This window comes from Lingula anatina, chromosome 4, assembly GCF_051362555.1.
Source record: "Lingula anatina isolate TDL-2025a chromosome 4, LinAna3.0, whole genome shotgun sequence".
In the NCBI taxonomy this organism is placed as follows: Eukaryota; Metazoa; Brachiopoda; class Lingulata; order Lingulida; family Lingulidae; genus Lingula; species Lingula anatina.
This window is the reverse complement of record NC_141770.1, coordinates 6,355,496-6,370,749: the sequence shown is the minus strand read 5'-3', so window position 1 is coordinate 6,370,749 and position 15,254 is coordinate 6,355,496. Positions and strand designations below refer to the sequence as shown.

The 15,254-nt window shown below is 36.5% G+C and overlaps 2 protein-coding genes across 2 annotated transcripts in view; both read left to right on the top strand.

The window, feature by feature from the left end:
* LOC147762152 (uncharacterized) overlaps positions 1-15,254 on the top strand; it is a 235,377-nt gene that overhangs the window by 46,564 nt on the left and 173,559 nt on the right. The window lies entirely within an intron of this gene.
* On the top strand, positions 5,220-14,021 carry LOC106159996 (uncharacterized). Its single transcript, XM_087010512.1, has 4 exons — positions 5,220-5,430; positions 10,746-10,940; positions 11,212-13,154; positions 13,714-14,021. Exons 3-4 carry the CDS (start codon positions 12,440-12,442, stop codon positions 14,019-14,021), a joined length of 1,023 nt encoding a protein of 340 aa, XP_086866638.1. The 5' UTR covers positions 5,220-5,430; positions 10,746-10,940; positions 11,212-12,439.

The following is a 15,254-nucleotide window of genomic DNA, read 5'->3' as shown; positions in this document are numbered from 1 at the left end:
ATGTTTTTACATATTTGAATTTATATTGACTAAGTGCAATGAGAGACACCGATTCACTGTATTTCTTCTCAAAATTGACAGGTTAAAAAAAGAGCAAAAGGAGATTACCTATCTCCCCTATGAATCCTTACATGGCTTTTGATCTACTTTAGTTTTCACACTCCTACACACGCTGAGTTTGTATGGTATTATTAGAAAATAGAAAAGGGGCGTATTGGTGGGAGGGGATGGGGGAGAATTCTAATGTGACTTTTCATGATATGGTATTTCTATTTTGATAATGCTACATCTACAACATATTTGGGTTCATGCACAGTATTACACACTGCTAGATTATCGACCGCAGTATGTTGTTTTATACATGTTTTTTTATATATACAATAAAACATTTTATTTTAAAAGATAGACCTGAATTGAGAGCGTTGGCAACGGGGAAGAGCAGTTTTGTATCCAAACCCACAGGTGTTGATTATGCTGGTCTGCACATTCCGCGCTTTATTGTAATTTTGATCTGATTCGTTTATTTTATGATGGTTTACTTAGGACAAATAGTGACCCGATGTACAACTTCGATGATTGGATTTGGTTCTCCCCCTCTTCGACGATGAGCCTGTGCGTGTGTGTGTGTGTGTGTGCGCGCGCGCGTGTGTGTGTGTTTAGTGTATGTGTAGGGGAGGGTGTTCACGTAGTCCTGCCATACATTGACAAGGTACCGATATTATTTTAAAAATTAATTGTAGCTTAACTCGTAAGTCAAGGGTGTGTATATTCTATTTTCATTTCCATTTGCTTGAAGCTGTAGGCCTATTTGTCGTTCAGATTCCATTTTTAATTCAAAATTATCCTGCCTTTGTTCTTTTCATTAATTTTTCTTGTATTAATTCTGAAAAGTAATTTTTTATTTTTAGGTAACAATAGCTTTGTTATAGATAGAGTCATCCAGATTTGTTCATGATTCTCTAAATTAGTGACAATACCGTCGACAAGAATGCCTTAATTAAACCCATTCTCTAGCGCGTGGTTTCCTACGTAAGGACTCCTATTTACGGCTTTGATATGCACTGTTTGAACTTCGTCGCTTCGGACTGCGACTGAAGTACAGACTTGACATTTAATATGGAATATTTTTTTCCAAATCATTTTTCATCAGTTTTTACCTATTTTGCTGTCTGATAAATGAAAATAAGGATTAAAATCATGTTCCAATAACTTTTAATTATCTCTTTGATGTCATTGTGACATCAGTTCATTAATAGAATTCGCCAGAGAAGCAAACAAAAACACATTGCCTTTTCTACTTCATACGACAACCTTTAAAGAGATATTTTGGATCTCCATATTTTCCAAATTATTGTCTGTAAAAGAGTTACACGCTCCACAAAGGACCCTCATGTCAGTGTCTAGTCACAGTAACAGTCGCTGTTACGTCTGACCTCTTCTGGCTGCTACCAGTGCTCTCAATTGGCAAGGCATTCCTTGGGATAGGTTTTTAGAGTTCAATCTGGAATAACATTCCAGGGATGTCAAAATCTGTCCAATTTGGTCCAGTTTTGTTGTAGGACATGTAGGCCATTCATTTGGCGAGTGATGGCCTACCCACATATTGTCTACGTGGTTCAAATATGGCGGTTTTGATGACCAAGGTAGCTGTTCATTCCCTTGGTTCTCTAAGTAATCTGTTATTAAAAGTGCTCTATGTGAACCGGCAATCTCACCGTACAACCTAAAATTGTTCCTAGGGTGCCCCCTATCAAATGATAGTCAAGTGGTTCCCTGATTATTCCTTTATTTAATCTGGTTCAGGTTTTCGTCGATGACTCCCATTGGTGTTTTGGCACCAATGTGGTATCCACTTCAAATACTGACACTGTTAATGACCTAAGTCACTTTAAACGCGGCACACACTTCGTCATTGGCCTCTTCTGGATGTCTGTAAACTCTGTTTTGATTAGTTGAGCGGTACAGGTGAAATCTGACCTCAATAAAGAAAGCCACGAGGTTTTATTGTTCATCCCAGAAACGGTCAGGGTCCCCAATTCATTAGAGAAACATACAACGATGTTTTGCTGTTTACAGTAGGTTCCTCGGAGGTCGTCTGGTATTCTAACCTGCTAAAACCAGTTTGGTGTTCGCTAAGGGCCTTGAAAAATGCGTTTTGGTGGCAATTTACCCCTCATTCTGAAGGACTGGGTGGTTTTTGTTTAGTTGCAACACCATATCCTGAAAATCAGTGGGTCCTTTACTCTGGTGGTAAGATTTTAATACATTGGGTGTGGCCTCTATGTAGGTACATCAGTCTGGGCATTACACTATAAAACTGTATGGACCGTTTCCTTTGGCGCAATTAACTGTCTGGCAATGTCTTTCTTTTTCGCGCCATTTTGCCACAGATTAACAAATTTGTAAAGCACTGCATAACTCATTTTACACACTGTAAAACCGACCACTTGCATGCAAAATTTCAAATTCTTCTATGCAGTAGTTGCCGACATATGGATACTTTTTTGACAGAAGCATGCTTTGCCAAAGCCAAGATTTGACCTGCCCAAAGGAGCACTACCCAATTAAATTACTGCATATTACATAATGCAGCAGCGTAACAAACCTGGTATTCTGTTAATTGGAAGCGACACACCTGACTACACACTTTTCCATTCACATGTCTTATATGAGATCGCAGTTTTTTGAAAAAAGAACGCATTTCTACCTAGGCGTACCCTCAAAATTGAAATATTCCATATTAAATGTCAAGTCTGTATGATAGTGAGGAAGACGAACGTGCCGAGATTGAACGTAAATGCGAAATGATAATAGATAAAAGAATATTCAGCTTTAATTTCAGTTTATTTTCCATGAAAGTTGTCTGATATCTTATTGATTCATGTGCCGATGTATGTTTGCAATATCTACTTTATGTAGGAGTGGTAGCAGCAACAGTTCACAATTCACTGCCAGAGACTTTTTGCTTGCCTTGCTTGTATCTGTATTAAAAAGTACAAGCTTAAAGCGCAGATAATTGGTAGCTATGTACAGTAATAGAACTCATAGTAATTAAAAGTGAAAACGATAGAAAAAAGCCGTCTTACGCCCTTAAAACTCGCATCAAGAACCACCACAGTACAAACAGTCACCATTTTAAAAGGACACATACGCGACACAAGACAAAGACGGATTGTCGAGAAAAAGTTCATAAAAATATTACACTTCAAAAAAGGACTTTATAGAGACAATGAGTATCTCAACGAATATTATTCTTGTTTTATTATTACGTAATCTTCCAGACGTTAACCTTCATCACGCACTTCTAACTTCGTGTCCCATTTACATGCATCATACGCCACTTATACCAGTAGTTTGCTTGTTTATTCTTGTTTTGGTACCTGAAGAAGGTTCACAAGCCAAAAGCTCAGGCATTTTTTCATCTTTCAGAGTTAATCTTTACAGATGCGTTTTCAATATATTTTTTCATAAAGATACGGAAGATGCTGTCGAATGAAAAAATGTAGTTTCATTTATCAGTCATAACAGTTAATAATCATTAAAGAGGTTTGTAATCTGATTCTGGTCCGAGGATCAACTGATTGTGAATTCGGCCAGAGACAACCGGAGAGAGAGAGAGTTTATTTCAAGTTTATTTTAAATAAAGTAGAAATATAAGGTACCTGTTTGGAAACAAGTATAATGTGTAACGTCTCAGAAAATGTCTAGAATGTTCATCTTAAATAACGCAAAAAAAAAAAAAAAAAAAAAAAAAAAAAAAATGGAAGCTACTTTTAAAAGCTGAAAAAATCCTTCGTGGCGTATTTTTGTTCTAGATCATTTATTTTAGTTGCTTAAATAATGTTTTGAAATATTTTAGACATTAATTAAATCTTCATTTTAGTTAAGACAAGGACTGAAGGCCCCGTTGGTTATTTTTCTTACTCGTAACATCCACTTATCATTCCCCGAGATGTGAAGCACCCCATTCCTGTGAATCGTGAATTGCGGGGTTTCTATCCCTCTGTTGTAAAGCAAATTACTTACACTTTCACTAATTACAGAAAACAATTAAAGCGGAATCAAATGAGTAAATTAGACAAAAAGTCATTGAGTGTAAGTTAAGTTTCACCAAGAGTCAACAAGTGTAGAACATGTTTTTAGTGTCAGAAAAAGATGGAAAAGGTCAAAGTCAGTAACAGTTAATATGATTGGTTAATTTCATAACATATTGTAATTTTGATCATCTATTTATCACATGATATCTGAGTTTTGGATAAGGTCTAAGTATGAGTAATCCAAATAATATTTTAGATATCTTTAATTGAAAACAAGTCTCTTAGGGATTACCTAATAAGGAAATGTTGCATGCGGTGAATTGCAACATGCGAATGGAAAATATTTTGTAATCACGCAAAGACAATGGAAAAGAAAACAAGTAAATGCGTGATCAGTACGGAGAAATTGAGTATAAATATAAGTTTTATGAAGAGAGAGTCGGTGAATAAACGTTCGAAAGCTCCAAACTGCTGTCGTCATTCCTCACTATAACACCTCGCCCTTAGTGGAACGAAGTCATTATACGAATAAAATTTTTAATTGATTTATGTGATTTGTAATTTGATGATTTTATTTCCTGTCGCCGTGAACTGTGATCACTACCCCCCAGCGGGCCCTCATGATTAGATGGACGATATGTTAATAGGGCACAGTCATATATGTTTTACACGAAACACGACAAAACTGCATTCTCTTAAAAAGCCATTTACAAAACCTTCGTTACTTGGCATTGAGAAAATATAGGGCTTGGAATTGAGGAAAAAATTCAGACGTTTTGAAAAAAAAAATGAACGCGCATGTAGGCCTAATATAAAGCCTACTAGCGCAGTCTAGAAAAGTAAAATACAGGTACTAGTAGCTTTGCAGGATATTTAGGCAAAAATTGACTTTAGAATATTTCAAAGTACGTTTATTATACTTTTAATGGTAATTACTCTACTGAAGATCCTTAAATGCTCGATCCATTTGCTCAAATTGAGCGTTGTGTTAGTTGAGATCCATCAAAAGTTGAAGCAAAAAGAAAATAATAATAAAAACAATTGAAAAAATGAATTACCTTTTTGTGAAAATATATTCTCAATTAATTATCAACAATATCATATCTAAATAAAAAATCAAAAGATATAATAACTTGGACTCAGCAAAACTGCGGCGCACTTCATATGTGACCGGATGTACCGAGATGTGACCCAGTATTCACTGCGGGTTTTATTTGACCTACTTTGTCGGGCCTAGGCGGAGCGGGAAAATTTTACACGTTATGAAATAACGTTATTCCAAAGACAAGATATATTTTAGAGTTACCATAAAAGTTTGATCTGAAACGTTAGGACATTCCACGATTCTGGAATCTATTTATCTGCATGCAAAGACATTCTTGATGACAAAAGGGTGAGTACTTTGTTGTAGTGATCTGGTACCGGAAGTCTTGGGATTGAAAGCGACAGTTGGGCGGGGTTTTTGAGAGAGAGAGAGAGAGGAAGGAGCTTCAGAGACAAGAGGTAGAGGATAGATAAAGGGATCCGGTGATCCTGGTGTTATAGGTGTTATACAGTAGATCTGGATTCCTGGAAACATCTGAGGTAAAACGTAAAAAGTTCTAGCAGAATTAAGGAGCAATAGGGTTTCTGTGTTGTCTTTTCCTATCTCTGTCATTCTTTGCTAGTGGTTACAAAATGTTGAATTTGACCGAAAATTTCAAACTTTCTCTGGGAAGCTGTAATTTTGCGATGTGATAGCTACACCATCACAGTTAATCATTTCATAAAAAGGGAAACAGCAGCTGCCCTTTTTAGGGCACACAGGAGAGTTGAACAGCTATACCCATCAAATCCAAGACGCGTTACCCTGGGTAATATATTTTGCACAAACTAATGAAAGTCTAATGGAATGTTTTCAGTTTTAGTTTAAATCATAAGGGGGTGTTGTCTCAATGCTTCAAAACTGGGTTTGAAGAATTTAATCCACATTTCATAATTAATAAAAATGGTGAATATGTGGATCACGGTAACGTTATTGACGCGGGTACAAAAACTTTTTATAATCATGTAAATAATAACAATATTTTTGCTATTATCCATACACACTTCAATCATGAGGGGCACACCACTTTCACATGCTTTTAAAATGGAATTGACAAACACAGAGGAATAATGCACATATTTTATTTACTGTATCTCTGTCACATGGGACACACACTGAACAAAGTTGATCTAAAGAATGTTCCAGATTGTAGTTTTTTATCTGAATTATTATTTTTTATTATTATTTTAACACAATAAAGTTCAGTTAAATACAAAATTTAACAAAATGAAGTTCAGTGTAACACAAAGTTCATAATTATAACATTCTTCCTGACATATGTGGACCAATGGTGATATCTGTTCTATGCTCACTAAGGCATCCACTCTTGGGATTCTGAAAAAAAAATCACACAAAGAATCTGTTAACTTTGATAACGAACAATGGATAACCTAAGATCACAAATAGTTTATTGCTTATTCAAACAAAGTACAGTGCATTATGAGTGGCAAACACGCATTACTGAGACACATTTTCTTCACCCATTTTCGGTGCTTCATTGCGTAACGTAAGTGTTGCGAGTAATCCATTATTGCTGTTTTTACAGACGGTTAAATTTTAAACACACGGAATACAGTGTAGCAGCTTAATTTAAGACAAAACTAAAAAAAAGTAATTCAATTTCGATGATTGAGTTTTCGAGAACAAGAGAACATGAATACGGTATCACCGCGTCACCATGTTCAATATGACTTTTAGTCCCCCATGTGACACAGACGCAAAACGAAAGTTCAGACGAAGTCACCCTACTTATAGAATGGTAAAAATCAATCTGTACACAAATATGTTGAAACAATTGAAGAAAAATGAAACGGAACTCATTATTTCTCACCTTCATACAAAGAAGATCCCTATAAACAATCCTGTGGCGGTTAAATCGAGGGAATTACACCTGTGCCCTGCATCCTATCTCGACAGCGTCACTGACATGACATGTTATCAGAATGGGATACGCGCCAGTTAGAGCTGGTTTTTCAGTGTGCAAAAGAAGCCATTCGTGTGTAAGACGTCATCAGTTAGTGAGTATGGAAGAAGATCGCTATCGATGTATAATTTTCACGCGGCATTTTAAAGTCGTCTGATAAAAATCGATCTCTGAAGTTTCAGCGTTGCGAACGTTATATTGGGACGCGGTGAAGAAAAATCGACCTTGCTGAGCAATAAATGTGAAATTCTTAAGAAAACTGATATTATCATGGACTTCGTGACACAAACTAACTGACATACTACTTTGGACGATTGAACAGTTTTAATACGGAAAGATAGGATTAGATGAAATTTTCATCGGGGTGGCACATCGCATGTATCGTAAGTTAAGCTAATTTTGTGATCATTTTTCAGTGACTTCAAATAAATTTTTATTTAAATAACAATTTGCACATTCTGTTTATTATATCTTCTTGCAGTAGATGTATTTCCTGCTTCAATAATCCATTCAAACCCTAAACAAACTGTTCTTAAATAGAGGTAGGGTCAAAATTCCACAAAAAAGGACGCCATTTTGAGGGTAATTTCGATATATTTTCTGCTTTTTCTCTTTTTTTGCTTTTATAACAACATCCTCCTTGCTCATGCAGCTTCTTTGATTTGTTATTGAAACATACACAACGATGTCATGAGAATTTGGTTGGCTATCTAAATTTAAATAACATTCTTGTTATGGCCCCCCTGCAGTGCACCACTAGCAAAGAATGACTGAACTATAAAAGTTATTTGTGGGGATTTTTGTAGTGTTCACTTCGTCCTATCAAGTATCTTTATCTCTCTTTTAAGTCATAGTCCTCCAGCTGGAGTGTTGTAATGGCTTTGTATGTTAGGAATTCATACATTATAAAGTATTCACTGTGTCTACTTACTGAATTGGTGAGTGATCACTGGCTATTGTCAGGCTCTTTGACAGAATATTTGGAATCGTCGATCTTGACACGTCCGATTCGGAGTGGGAGATTGAGACAATGTATGTGTGACAGTTATGATGTCACTATGTAGACGATCTCCTGCAGTGGGCATGCTGTCTCCACCTGGCCTAACTCACTCACTTGTGATGGCCTATCTTGGCACATGATTGATCAGTTTTACTAGACCCCCCTCCCACTAGATGTAAACCGAAGTGCGAAACAGGGTTTTCAAAAATTTCCAAAACTTTGCAAGCTGTAGCGACCACATGAGCCCTTTATAATTTTTTGTATTGATCAGATGGGTTTACGAGGCACACGACTGGTTTTGAATTTTCAGACAAGACAGATCTCGGTATTAGTAGTCCCTCTTCTTTCTTTACCTTGGACGACGTATTTTTCTAACTTTTCATTGATCTCGCACGTTATCCTAAGTGCTGAAGTTGGGGGTACTACCACATTTCTTGACACACTAACCAAAGCTATCTTTATCTCTTGTGCACTCCATTTGTTGCATTGGTATGTCGCGCCCTTCTATTTAAATATAACCCAAATTGCAATGCTTGCTCGCATTAAACTGGGTGATTAGGTCGTGGCCTAACAAAAAATCGTCATGTATCGGCGCTACTCGAACAGATTCCTTGATTTTGAAATGATCTAGTTTGATGGAAATTGGCTCGCAAACACGAGTTTCGATTTGTGTATTCCCTGCCACAAGAGTAAGACTAATATTTCTTGACAGTGTTCTCCACAACTTGAAATTATAAGGTGGGGGAAGAGCAGTTATGGTGAGGGTCTCCGGAAGCGAGGGCCAGAGGCGCTCGCCATGCTAGGGGGGTCTGGGGGCATGCTCCCCCGTGAAAATTTTGAAAAATTGGTGCAAATACCTGCATTCTGGGCAATTTTAGAAGTCTAAAAGGTCATTTTTATGGTAAGAGAATTCATCATTTCTTTAATGATAACTATGATCATTTTGTAGATGTTCCTGTGTCAAGTTTTACTTTATATAAACAATAGTCATGGCTCTGAATTAAACTTCACTTTTATTTTTGAATAAATCTCTGAAACATAAGGCATTTCACATTGTTTTTATTGCTTCATTGACATCAGGTTACATTGAAGTAAAGTTAATAAAATGCAGTGCACTCTTCTGAAACAATCTAGAATTTGTACTTGTGAGTTTAAAACTTATTTTATCTCTGGGATAAAATAAAATGTCTACAGGGCAATCATAGCCTTCTCCACGAGTAGAGTGTGGGATTTCTTTCTTCATTAAAAAGTACATGCACTTCAGTGCACCAATGAAAGCCTCTGTTTCCACAGACACCACATCCTGCGTAACAGCTGCTATCCCTCCATCTATCTTTGATTGTCTGTATTCCACCTCCAAACTGTGAGACACCTGATGCATGGTGGACTGTTCATGTCTCTTAATAGTGCCTTCTCTGTACGTCTGGCACCCAACTTTGGTCCAGATGTCAGTGCCTTTCTTGGACCTTTGACCATGGCTTGAACACCAGGCACAAAACATACCTGAAACAATGCATTTCTATGGTTAAACAATGGTATTTGATGTTAATGTAGCGTTACATAATAATTTAACGAAGCAACGATCTTCCGCCAAACAGATATACGATAGCATCGACGTTGCTGCCTTTGCCCTGCTCTAAATGACTGTGAATGAACTTTTATTGATATTTAAATTAACAAATGGGTTCAAAGTCTCGTAAAGCTTCTTACATTTTAAAAATAATCTAATCATTCCGGATTAAAAATGTATGAATACATCATCTCATTGGGATTGCTCACATTCAAGTGGATTGCAGGAAGGGCAGGTCTAATATTCAAGACTGTCAATCTACTTCCTTATACAAGCATAAAGGCGGGGTAAACGGAGCATGTGACAAAATCAGCCTATTGCTATGCAAGACTACTTTTCACAAACGTCATTCATGAAGAGCACATGGTCGAAACTGGCTAAAACTGCCTACGTGATCGGAAAATGTACAATGTATCTTTTTGATTAGCGGCCACGTTTTCTTGTAATACGAAAGAAATACATATGTATTAAAGCAACATCCCTGACATTAAAGTGATTGGTTTGGTTTTATTTTCCAGTTGTATATAGATTCCAGTAAGTAATGAAGTAACAAATGCAAGATATGGTGAAATTTGTAAAATTTTATAAATTTAATGATGAATAATGTAGTCAACTTACCTTCATCAGGTTCATGTCGAAGCCATGTATACTTCTTCAACCACGGAGCGTAAAACTCCGTCCTATGTTTGGGTTTTTTAGGTGCTGGTTCGCTGATCGTTTCGTCATTTACCTGTACGGATTGTCATGTGACAATAGATAATTGGTCTCCTAATCTTCCTGAGAAAAAAACAATAATCATATTTTGTTTACCTTTAAGTTACAGTAATTTTTTCACGATTTAGAATTTTATTAGCAATTTCTTAAGTGACTTCTCTCAAATTACTCCTCAGAAATTGTCTATGAATTAAGCACAGCCAATTGATATAATTATCCCAGATTTTAACAATTATTAGGCATTTTGTGTTCAAATTTCACAAAAGTTCCAACAGATTTAGCAGAGTTCTGTATATTTAACTATGTTCAATCTGAGAATGTGCTGGTCCCTTTTGTCACAGTTGTGCTCAGTAACCTCCATAAGGCAAGGTAATTTGTGTACCTTCACTTATACATTGTCATGTCTCTTTTTCCAGCTCCAGTCTCCATACAGCATGGTGTCTTCTAGTTGAACAGATTTTAACTGGCTGAACATGGGGGGAATGTATTTTATAAGACTGAAGCAGATACTAAAAGGCAGCAACAGGAACATCTTCATCTCACCCAGTTGTGCAAGACACGGGATGTGGCAAGTTTTAGGATAAATGAGACAGGGCAGCCATTGTAAACAGGTGACTTCTTGCAGATAGCATACAAATTCAAGTTTTATTGTCATTAAGTGCTCAAAACACAAAATGAATACTTTTATTTTAATTTATGTGAGCATTATCAAGATATAAATATCAAGTATGGTGATACAAAAATGATCTTGTGCATCTTACAAAACCATCCTATATATGAATAGTGTATCATTAGATGGTTCCTAATAGTAGTTTGCACTATATTACATAGATGGTCCAAATTCATTTCAAACAGTTATACTCATTTCATTTATGTTTTTAGCAAATACACTTCTGGAATTGTGTAAAGAGCTGCTGGCAGACCAAGAGGTCAGTTTTATCCTGATTGAGAGAGAGTGCTGCCAGAACCACCCAGAACAAGACCTCCAAACACAGCAGATCCTTTGGAGCCAGTTATATGGAACAGTACAATTACACAACAAATGTGGGTTCCAGGTAACACAAAGAATCAATTTCCCCCCATATGCATGGAAACTATAGAGGCAGGGTATATAAAGCAAGGAGATTGTGTTGGACAATACCCTGTCACTGAAGATGAATAGGCACAATGGAAATGTTTAAAAGTGAATTGATATTTCAGCTCAGTTGTGATGTGTTATAATAATTTTCCCCATATGCATGGAAACTGTTACAGTACTAGTGGAGGTAGTATATACAGCGAGATTGTGGTAGACAATAAGCCATCACTGAAGAGAAAAGAGCACCAGTGAAAATGTTTAAATGTGAATTTATATTTCAGGTCAGATATGATGTGTTATAGATGATCACTGTTATTGCGAGTTCATTAAGGTATAATTGCAAATTTTATCACATATTTATTATATACAGACACTCAGTCTGTCTATATTCTGATCACTGTGTCTGTCCAGTGTCATTGCCATAGTCAGCACTTTGTGACACATCTGTTGTTTACCCTATAACTGATGATAAACTGTATTTTTGTTTTCTAATTCTAATTCCATGATATTGTTTTATTTTTAGCAGTTTGGTTTGATGTCATAGTATTCCTGAGTATATAAAATTGAAGTAGCAATGTAGTTATTTTTGTGTATTTTTATCTATGTTTCTGATTCTGATATTTATTTTAATTACTAAATATTGTCATTTTGTGAATTTATGAAATTACAGGGTTCGCACAGGCTTGGAAAGTGCTTGGAATTTAGCTTGGTGCCTTGAATTTGGTTGGTGGCCTTGAAAAGTACTTGAAACTGCCATTTTCCTTGAAGAGTACTTGTATTTCATTATTTTTGTCCTTAAAAAGTGCTTGAATTTGTTCAATAAACTATTGGTCAATAATGATATTGCATGTCGATTAGTTCTTACTCCAAATATAGATAATAATTCGCTTAGTTATTCTCGCCGAAGTGAAAAGAAATTAGCATGATCGATAAGAATGGGGATTCCCATACTTGGTGATTCATCACGAAGCGATGACGTCATGGGGCCTCTATTTCGCATGTAGGAACCACGTGGACCGCGAGAGTTGTTGAATGGATAACATGTACCGATATTTCACGTGGATTTTAATAACGTTATATTTTATCATGGGAAAGTGCGTTTTTAAAAAAGAATGGACAAGAAAGTATCCTTGGGTCAAAGCTTTTAAAGGAGATATTCACAAAGCAAACTGCACCGTTTGTTTTAAGGCACTTGACATTTCAAGCATGGGAGAAAGTGCTCTGAAATCGCACGAAAGGGGGGAACGGCATAAGACGAATTCTAAATCAGCTGCACAAAGTCTGAGTGTGCATCCGGCTACCACTAGTCAGCCGACTAGTTCCAGTTTGTGCAATGAACTTATGATACCAGCTCCAGAAAGTCAACCACAGGCATCGGTAAGCATTGCAGCTCATTTCAATAACAACGAGGTGCTAAAAGCTGAGATTCTGTGGGCACTGAGAACCGTGACAACACATTGCTCGTATTCATCTAATGACGAAATCGGCAACCTGTTTAAGACAATGTTTCCGGACAGTGCCGTTGCCGCCAAATTCTCATGCAGCTCAAGGAAGACCTCATACTTGTGTGTCTTTGGCATTAGTGACTATTTTCTGCAATTGTTGAAGAAGGACATCCAGGGTTACTTTACCATTCTTTTTGATGAGAGCCTGAACAAAAAGAGCCAGAAAAAGCAAATGGACATTCATGTGAGGTATTGGGATGGTAACCAAGTGACAACACGTTTCCTTGGGTCACAGTTTTTGGGTATGTATTTTAAGTGAAATTTAAAGGGACAGCAGTTTCTTTCTTTTTTTTTTTTTTTTTTGAAATAAACTCCATGAAAAGTATTTACTATTTATAATTATATTACCATTTTAATGAGAAAATTTGGGTAACTTTGCAGTATCCCTCTCCCCTCCACCCTGTAACTAATTTTTAATGCAAATCAAAATAAAATTATGTGGTGACTTTGGCCAATGTCTTTGCTGTTCAAATAAATTAGCTTGGAAATTTGCTAACATATTTTTTAAAATCTTTTTTTAAATAAACCTTTAAGTTCCTTGACCTGTGAGATTACAGCAAATCTGCCTTGGGTCTCATTTTATCTGGAAGGCTTAGTTTCATGTAAAATTAGTTAAAATTAAAATCAGTAAATGAATTGCTAAATTAATTTATCTGAGTAGCAGAAACATTGAATATCACAGAGTTATATGGTGGGGATAAATACTGCAAAAGTGTCAAAATTGGAATTGAATGAAGAGAAACAAGAAATTAATTTTCAGATGTCCTAATTTGTTTTGAAATATTGACTTTTATATTTTAGGCCATTCTACTGCTGAGGACATGATGACACATTTTAGCAAGGGAGTTTTAGAAAGTGGACTTGACATTAGGAATATGATCCAAGTAAGCATGGATGGACCAAATGTTAACTGGAAATTCATTGACATTCTTAAAAGGACATTGTCCAATGATTACGATTCTTCAATAATAAACATTGGCTCCTGTGGCCTACATATAGTTCACAATAGTTTCAAGGCTGGTGGTGTCGCGTCGAAATGGAAAATTGATGATGTTTTCAAAAGTTTGTACTATTTGTTTCATGATTCTCCTGCAAGGAGGGATGACTGACTACTCAAAAGTTACTGGGAGCAGTGTTTTTCCATTGAAATTTTGCAGCCACAGGTGGCTTGAGAATGTGCCCGTTTGTGACAGGGCATTTTCAGTGTGGCAAGACGTGGAAAAATATGTAAAGGCAGCTGAGAGCGGAAAGGTGACCAAACCTGTAAACACATCATTTAGTGTTGTGAAGGAAGCTGTTAATGACAAGTTCATCAAGGCCAAAATGCAGTTTTTCAAATGTGTATCAGCCCACCTTCAGCCTTTTCTGGCTTCTTACCAGACGGATAAACCTATGGTCCCTTTCTTGTCTGCTGACTTAGCAGGTTTAGTGAAGGCTCTGATGAGAAGGTTCATCAAAAAAGAAGTACTCACAGCATGCAGAAATGTGGATCAGCTTTCAAAGATAGATGTCAGTGATGATCAAAATCACCTCAGCTACAGCAAAGTAGACCTTGGTGTTTTAACAGAGAAAGCACTAAAAGAAGCACAACATGTAGCTGCACCCTTAAAGCCAAGTGACAGAAATGTGATGGACTTTAGAATGCAGTGCAAGGACTTCTTGGTTAAAACCACTCAGCACATGCTGACCAAATGTCCAATTTCCTATTCTCTAGTGAGGAATCTTTCTGCCCTGAACCCCAAAGAAATGGTCCCCCATCCAGATGAATGTAGGGTCAAGATGAAGAAAGTTGTTACTTTGTTGATAAATGCAAACAGGCTAGATGAAAATGACTGTGATGTTGTGTTAAATCAGTATGATTCATTTCTAGACAATATTTCAGTATTTGGTTCAGATAAATTTGCAAATTTCAATCAAAACACTGATAGACTTGACGAGTTTTTGAGTACATACATGAAGGTTGATCAGTACTGTAAGTTATTTGAAGTATGTAGGATGCTGCTTGTCTTGTCCCATGGCCAAGCCAATGTTGAGAGGGGTTTTTCTATTAACAAAAAAGTAGAGGTGGAAAACTTGAAGGAGGAAAGCATTGTTGCCCAGAGGATTATCTGTGACTATGTGAAATCTAAGGGCGGTGTATTGGAAGTGCCAATTACAAATGCTCTGCTTGTCTCTGCAGCTTCTTCAAGACGGAAATATGAACAATATCTAGAAAGCGAGCGTGAAAAAAAGAGAACTGATGCTGAAAAGAGGAAAATGAAAGACGGATGTGAAGAAATAGAAGAACTAAAGCACAAAAAACAAAGAATACAATCAGACATTGATCTCTTAGCTGAAAAAGC